This window comes from Heteronotia binoei, chromosome 7 (assembly GCF_032191835.1).
Source record: "Heteronotia binoei isolate CCM8104 ecotype False Entrance Well chromosome 7, APGP_CSIRO_Hbin_v1, whole genome shotgun sequence".
NCBI classification, from domain to species: domain Eukaryota; kingdom Metazoa; phylum Chordata; class Lepidosauria; order Squamata; family Gekkonidae; genus Heteronotia; species Heteronotia binoei.
Genome location: NC_083229.1, coordinates 105,059,647 through 105,068,132, shown reverse-complemented (window position 1 = coordinate 105,068,132; position 8,486 = coordinate 105,059,647). Strand labels below are relative to the sequence as shown.

Sequence of the window (8,486 nt, the reverse complement as noted above, 5' to 3'; positions counted from 1 at the left end):
AACCCGACACAAGAAAGGAGAGCTTCAGGTGAGCGAGGCCTGCTTGGATCCAGCCAGCCCAAGCATGCCTCACTCATCTGGGGCTCTCCTTGGCTATCCCACCCCCCACAGTCAAAAAGGCCAACAAGCCACCTGCCACCCAGAATAGGGTTGCCAAGTCCAATTCAATAAATATCTGGGGACTTTGGGGGTGGAGCCAGGAGATCTTAGGGGTGGAGCCAAGATCAAGGCTGTGACAAGCATAATTGAACTCCAAAGGGAGTTCTGGCCATCACATTTAAAGGGACGGCACATATTTTCAATTCCTTCCTTCCATAAGAAATAATGAAGGATAGGGGCACCTTCTTTTGGGGCTCATAGAATTGGACTCCCTGGTCCAAGCTTTTTGAAACTTGGGGGGTATTTTGGGGAGAGGCACTAGATGCTATATTGAAAATTTGGTGCCTCTACCCCAAAAAACATCCCCTCAAGAGCCCCAGATACCCGCGGATCAATTATCCATGATTTTTTATGGGAATAAATCTCCATATGGAATAACAGAATTCCCAGCAGACATTTCCCTCCCCTCCCCCCCCCCCCGCTTTCTGATGATCCTGAAGCAGGGGGAGGGTCTCCAAACCGGGGGATCCCCTGCCCCCACCTGAGGATTGGCAACCCTAACCCAGAATCACATAAGTGGAGAAAGTGTGGCATGGGCTTCTCCAGGGGTTAATGAGGGCTGCTGGGAGTGTAGCAAAGCTCTTGGTGGCTGGCTGGCCACTCTCCTAATCCAGGGATTGTTATGCAGCTGTCCCTACTATTCAATGGACAAGGTAGGTGGGGAGGAGGTGAGGGGGCATCAGAAAGGTTCAGGAACTGTGCTCCTGTGAGCTCCTGCTGAATTAAAGGCCTGCCTAAGATCTTGCTTGTGTTGCAGTGTCATTATGCCAGTCTTCAGCCATTTACTTGGTAGTAAACATAGTTAAATCCTATATGTTTTACTTCCAGAAAACATGCATAGGATGATCTGCATCATAACTATTTTGGGGCTTATCATAGAATCATAGAGTTGGAAGGGGGGACTTTCAGGGTCATCTAGTCCAACCCCCTGCACAATGCAGGAACTTAACAAATGCCTCCCCCACTCACCCCTTTCCTGCCCTCCTTCTCGTGATCTGCCTAATTCACAAAATCAGTATTGCTGTAAGATGGCCATCTAGCCTCTGTTTAAAAACTTACAAGGAAGGAGAGCCCACCACCTCCTGAGGAAGCCTTTTCCACTGAGGAACTGCTCTAACCAGGGCTTCTTTTGTAGCAGGAACTCCTTTGCATATTAGGCCACACACCCGATGTAGCCAATTCTCCAAGTGCTTACAGGGTTCTTAGTACAGGGCCTACTGTAAGCTCTAGGAGGATTGACTACATCAGGGGTGTGTGGCCTAATATGCAAAGGAGTTCCTGCTACAAAAAAAGCCCTGGAACTGTCTGGAAGTTGTTCCACATGTCGACCCAGAAACTCTTTTGATTTAATTTCAGCCGTTGGTTCTGGTCCACCCTTCTGGGGCAACAGAAAACAATTCTGCACTATCCTCTATATAAGACAGCCCTTCAAGTACTTGAAGATGGTGATCATATAACCTCTCAATTGTTTCCTCTCCAGGCTTGCATCATTTTTTTCAGTGGGATGACAAAGTGTAATCTGGGAAGAATTGGAACACAAGGAGATCTCTTAATGAATCACTGGTCACTTGAGATATACACAGAATTTGAGTTCATGACTGCATACAAAAATAATTGTCCCCCTATTTATAACTTTTTAAAAGTTATTTTTGTAGGCTTTTTATCTGCTAACCTCTATAACATTGCTTGGAGCATTTCAGAATAGGTGTCTTGCAGTATTTGTGTAATTGTAAAGAGAAAGTTATTTATAGTTGAAGTGGAATATTTTGGCAATGCAAGTTCTACTGTCATTTAGGCCTTGAATCAGGTGACTCTAAATTTGGTTGTGCATTGGAATACAATAATAGCTTTGTATTTGGGGTACATTACTCTATGTTCAGCACTATGGCTGCAGGATTATTTTTTTTAAAAAGGCTGTGTTGGGAACTTTTTTTTTGTTTATTAGCCTGTCACAATTTTGAAGTCAAATTTGTGAAGTAATTTCTTGTAACTCGCAGATCAAGCTGTTCTGTTCATTAGGCCTTATGAGGGCTACAGATTATTTGGGGGACATGGAAAGCTTTATCGTGAATGCTATTTATCATTTACTGATAAATAGCATTCAGTGACTTGCTGCAGGCTCTTCATATTATTAGGATCATATTATTTGGACTTTATCATGGAAAGCTTAGGTTGAATAGATGTTTTTCTACACACTTGCAATAATCAAGTGATGGGTGATTGTAAATAAAATACCTCCCCATCTTCAGGTCTTTCCTAGATGAGTGCTATAGGATCTGTATTATTCTCACATACCTTCATTCCTTCAAACACTGTGTTTATAAAAGAAAAAAAAATACAGCTTCTTCCTATATGAAAACAGATGGTATTTAAGAGTGTGAATAATAATGGATACCTACTTTACTTTTTTTAAAGCTTCCTATTGATGATAATATCCAGCCTTCTTGGCTATCAGAGCTTTTCATAGGAGAGGCTTTCTGCATCTCCACTAGAGATGGAAAGGGGGGGAGGGGAAAGGAAGACGCTCTGACACAATGCTCCATGTAAATCATTCCACCTTACAAGAAATCTGTGACAGATGTGGGTTCCCATCTTCCTAACCCTCCTGCATGGAATGATGGGGCTAGGCTGACTAGAGGTCAGGATATATTCCACCCCCCCCCCTGGAAAAAGCAACCACCCTTGCACTCTCTTCTTCGCAAAGGAGCAAATAGAAACTACTGTACCGTGTACAAATTGCTGCTCTCTGTGTGGATTTTGTTTACACATACTGCCTACATAAGTGAGCAGTATTAAACTGGAAAAGGATGTATTCCCTGGTCCTATGAATCAGGTTAAGAAAGGTGCGGTGTACTGCTCCTAGCCTTTTAAACAGAAGATAGTGGCGATGCCAATTTTTTGCATACATTTTCGCTATTGCTTTATCGGTCTAGCTGGCTCATCATCAAGTGTGTTGTTGTTTTTATCTCGATGAAACGCTCACTAATAGTCACTTTTCCTTTCATGAAGAAGCCAAAGCTTCTAATGCTGCGTTTGTTTTCTCTCCATCCCCCTTTTCTCTAGTACAACGGGCAGAGCTCATTTCTCTCCCCCACCCTTTACTGTAGTATCACACGCACGCTTCCCCGCGCGCGCGCGTGCACACACGCTCACACACATACATGGAGAAGTAGGAGGAGAAATGCAAATAAAACAGGGGGGCTCAGAAATCTCAGCTGCACTTCTGGCCCTTTTAAAAAGTTTGCTGTGTAAATTGGAATGAGGTCAGATTTGGAGCTTCTCATTGCACGCGGTGATTATTATTGCATTGGATTCCAAGCCAATGGGAGCTGAGGGGGTGGGGTTTGGCACGACGAAGCGTTGGATACAGCCTGTGATTGGTCCAAAAAATGACTGTGAAAGGATAAAGAGGCGCGAGGCGGAATTGGGGTCCGCTCTAAGCTGCAGCAGGAGAAAGTGTGTAAGAGTGGGGAGACACTTCAGTTGCATGGCCCCGGTTCGTACATGTCTCTTTCCTCTCTTTGGGGCTCTGCATCCAAGGGAAAACGAGACGGGACTAAATATATTTATTGCACCAGTCACCGCTCTTCTTACCAGGAAGACACACATTTATTAATACTACTTGGTTGTATGAGCGGGGCGTTTTTTTTCCTCTAATCCCTTGCAAATCGCTGAAAAACAACCGAACAAACTTCTGATTCCTCTACCACGAGTCCTGCAAGATTTTTTTTTAATTATTGGTGGGATTTTTGTTTTGCGGGAGGTAGGATTTTTCCCCCTCGGGTGTTTTGCTTTGCCTTTCAGAGAAACCAGAGAGTTTGAACAGTGGGCGTGCTGCTTTTGCTGAAGCACCTCGAGCACAGAAAGAGTGAAAAAAAAGCACTTGTGAACTCCGGGGTTGGGGAAGAGGTTAGAAGAAGAAGAAAAAGGAGAACTCGGATTGGCGGTCGGTTAAAAAAAAAAAAAAAGGAAACTGTTTCCACTTTGAGCCGGGCTCCAGCAGTTAGATTCCCGGTGCAAAGTTGGGATAAAGACGTGCAAGCGAGTGCCGGAGAGAGAAAAAAAAACGGTGTGTGGAGCTACAACTACTACTACCCAGAGGGGGACCGTGCCTTAGTAACAAGAGCGAGCGGAGCGTTTGCAAAAGGCGGCCGAGTGGCTGGGAAAAGTTGCGTGCCTTGTCTCAAGCCGGTGCCAAACTGAGCCCCGCCGATCTCCCCACAGTCGCCGCCGCCGCCGCGTGCGAGCCCCAGAGATGGTGCAGCAGACGAACAACGCGGAGAACACGGAAGCGCTTCTGGCCGGCGAGAACTCGGACTCAGGAGCCGGCATCGAGCTGGGCATCGCCTCCTCTCCCACGCCGGGCTCGACCGCTTCGACGGGGGGCAAAGCGGACGACCCGAGCTGGTGCAAGACGCCCAGCGGGCACATCAAGCGTCCCATGAACGCCTTCATGGTGTGGTCTCAGATCGAGCGGCGGAAGATCATGGAGCAGTCGCCGGACATGCACAACGCCGAGATCTCCAAGCGCCTGGGCAAGCGCTGGAAGCTGCTCAAGGACAGCGACAAGATCCCGTTCATCCGGGAGGCGGAGCGGCTGCGCCTCAAGCACATGGCCGACTACCCCGATTACAAGTACCGGCCCAGGAAGAAGGTAAAATCGGGCACGAACTCAGGCAAGCCGGGCGAGAAGAGCAGCGGCGGCAGCCACGCCGCCCCCGCGGCAGCCGCCAACTCTTCCAAACTCGCCCTAAAGAAGGGCAGCGCCGCCAAACTCTCCCCCAGTGGCGCCGGCAAGCCGCATCCCAAGCTGAGCCTGAGTGGCTGCGGCGCCAGCAGCAAAGGCTCGCCTCCGTTCCCGGCGTCAGAGCAGCCGGCCGCCCTCTTGCCCCCGGAGCACCACTCGCTGTACAAATCCCGCGCCGCCTCGCCGGGCTCCTCCTCGCCCTCGAGCGGCAAACACCTCCCCGAGAAGAAGGCCAAGCGGCTCTACCTCTTCTCCCACGCGTCCCCCGGAGGCGCCGTGCCTGCCAGCCCCACGCTCAGCACGACTTCCACGGAAGCCAGCGACCCGCTCAGCCTCTACGACGAGGCGGGAGCCGCTGCAGGGGCCGGCGGCCACCCCCACCCCCACGACGCCGTCGGAGGAGCCGAGCCCGCCGTCTCCCCCCCGGGCGCCTGCTCGCCGTCCGACCACCGCAGCTACACCAGCCTGAGGGCGCCCTCGCCGGCGCCCTCCACCTCGCACTCGTCGGCGTCGTCGTCGGGCTCCTCCTGCGCTTCCTCCTCCTCGGACGACGAGTTCGAAGACGACCTGTTGGACCTCAACCCCAGCCCGGGCTTCGACAGCATGGCCCTGGGCAGCCTCGGCTCCTCCTCGGTCCTCGACAGGGACCTGGATTTTCACTTGGAAGCCGGCTCGGGCTCCCACTTCGAGTTCCCGGACTATTGCACGCCCGAGGTAAGTGAGATGATCTCGGGGGACTGGCTCGAGTCCAGCATTTCCAACCTGGTTTTCACATACTGAAAAGGGGGGAACGTCGGCAAGAAGAAAAGAAATGCATTTGGGGGCGGCGGCGGAGAGAGAAGGAAGACCAACCCCCCTTTCCCCGCGCTACAGACTGAGGAGCGAAAATGTCCGCGGTTGCTCCCTCTTTGGCTTCCTTCATGAAACTGACTTCGGGGGGGGGGGGTGTTCGTTTGTTTTGGGTCCCCCCTCCAAAAAAAAAACACGTTAAGATGACAAAAAGGGATCGACCCCCCCTTTTTATAACCCCCAAAATGTATCTCTCTTTAGGGAAGTGGACCCCCCCCTTACCCCTCCACCCCACCTCTGCTTCGTCGTCCGAATGGTTGAAGAAATAAGTTCAACGTTTCAGAGACTATTGCACACTCCCTCGGAAGGTTTTCCCTGTCTCTTGCCCATCGATATTGGAAGGGAGTGGGGGTGGGGATTGTGCTTTGGTGGCTGTGTGTGCGCGCGCGTGTGTGTGTGTTGTGGGGGGGGGCGCGATGTTATAGGTTTATGTCCGAAACAAATGTGCAGGAGTTGCATTAGAGAAAGGAGGGGGGGGGAATGCTCATTCGACCCTTCCCCCTCGCCTGCACCGACAGGAGATATGGGGTGGTGAGAAAGGGGCCCCAAGAACTCGACTGAGACCCAGATAAGAAAGAAGAAGGGGAAGGGGGTGTGTGTATTCAAAATGAACTGGAAGCTCGGTTAAGAGAAGATAATAATAAAACTGAGAAGGATTTGCACGTATCAAGGCGAAGGTGGCCGCGTTTTTTTCTGAGTCACCTTATATACAGAGAAAAGTTAGGTGTGGAATTTCAACAACACTGAACTTTTTTTAAAAAAAAGATAAAATAAAGAACGGTATATAGAACATACCAAGTTTTCTGTGATGACGTGGTACAGGGGAAATGGAGGGCAATTTTTTATTTTGCGAAAATGTGTTTTGTTTTTCTTAACTCAGAATCGTGATGGTGTTGGATTATTTCACTGGTGGGGTTTAATATAGCATGTTATCCTGTCTATCTTTCTGAGATTTCTGTTAAAAGGACTGTTGAGCAGTTTTTAAAAAAATAGTGTTAGAATAATATAAAAAGCAGATAGATGGCGCTATGTTTGATTCCTACAAAAATATCACCAGCTTTTTTTCATTCTTAACTCTTTAAAGGATTCAAACGCAACTCAAATCTGTGCTGGACTTTTAAAAAATATTCAGGACCAAATTTTTCCTCCGTGTCTGTGTGTGTGCGTGCATGTGTGAGAGTTCTTTTATAGCTGCAAATGAAGAATCTTTTCTTTTCACCCTCATGAACCATCCTTGAAATGTTTCTTTTTTTCCCCTTGTAAATGAAATTGGATGCCATTTTATAAGTATTTATACTGGCCAAACATTTTTTTTTACTTGTATTACTTTGTCCTCTTTTTGGTAGTTCTGTTGTTACCCACACCATTTTTATGTCACCTTCACTGAAGGGCTAGAGTTTTAACTTTTAATTTTTTTATATTTAAATGTAGACTTTTGACACTTTTAAAAAAAACAAGAGAAGAGAGATGAAAACGTTTGATTATTTTCTCAGTGTATTTTTGTAAAAAATATATAAAGGGGTGTAAATTGCTGTTTTGGATTTCCTGATTAAACAGGGCCGCTGGTTAAATGTCTCTCACACACACAAAATCAGCCCCTATTTTATCATGTTTACACTCCAATCTGCAGGCTTCTTAAAGAGACAGCATCCCTTTTTAATACACCTGCTTATGAGTTGAGAGGGAGGGGCTGGACTAATTTGCTGTAGGGCTGATTCTAACAAACAAAACCCCCTCTCAGAATCCATAGTATGTTGTACAAAAAGAATTGGATCATTTTCAGGAGAAAAAAAGGGATCCTGTAGCTTTAACTTGTAAACCACATCTTTTGCACTTTTTTATAAGCAAAAAAGAAAAAAACAAAACCCGTGCCGTTTAAACCACTGGATCTATCTAAATGCCGATTTGAGTTCGCGACACTATGTACTGCGTTTTTCATTCTTGTATTTGACTATTTAATCCTTTCTACTTGTCGCTAAATATAATTGTTTTAGTCTCTTATGGCATGATGATAGCATATGTATTCAGGTCTATAGCTGTTGTGTTTAAGATGAGAAAAAAAGTGAAAACATCTTTGTACATTTAAGTCTGTATTATAATAAGCAAAAAAAAAAGATTGTGTGTTTATGTATGTTAATATAACATGACAGGCGCTAGGACATCTGCCTAACGAGGAGGTTCCGTTAAGGGTTTTTACTTTTTTTTTTTTGTCATCCATCCTGTGCAATATGCTGTGTGGAATATCTTTGTCTAACAATCTGCCCATAATACAACATGGGGTGGGGGGAGGGGAAGCTGGCTAATTTTGCCAAGTTCACTGCCTGTCAGATTGTCAATATCCTTTCTGTAAATAACCTTTTTTTTTCTGAAGGAAATAAAATCAGCTGGAACTGAACCCTAAAACTCTGCTGTCCTTGTTGTCATTGTTCCAGAATTATTTTGTGGTTATTCTTTGTTCTTGCACGCCCTTCATGGAAGTTGAATAAATGCTCATAAAATGCAAAACTGCTAATGGAGAGCTTTCTGTATCTCATCCCATCCCCCTGCTGGAAAGACTGGACGAGAGAAATGGATGCCTCCTACCTACATCTTTGTATGTGGCTGCATGCATACTTCCTTAGAATTTAGATGTACTTAGCAAAGTCTAATAGTATTTTTTCTTGAACGAAGCTGAAAACTGGAGGGAGAAGTGATAGGAGATAGGATACCTACACTAAGTAGGCCATTGGAG

General features: G+C 46.7%; 1 protein-coding gene across 1 annotated transcript; it reads left to right on the top strand.

Moving 5' to 3' along the window:
• The first annotated feature begins 3,432 nt into the window (after positions 1-3,432).
• Positions 3,433-8,158, top strand: SOX4 (SRY-box transcription factor 4). Its single transcript, XM_060244146.1, has one exon. It carries the CDS (start codon positions 4,415-4,417, stop codon positions 5,684-5,686), a length of 1,272 nt encoding a protein of 423 aa, XP_060100129.1. The 5' UTR covers positions 3,433-4,414; the 3' UTR covers positions 5,687-8,158.
• Positions 8,159-8,486: the final 328 nt, after the last annotated feature.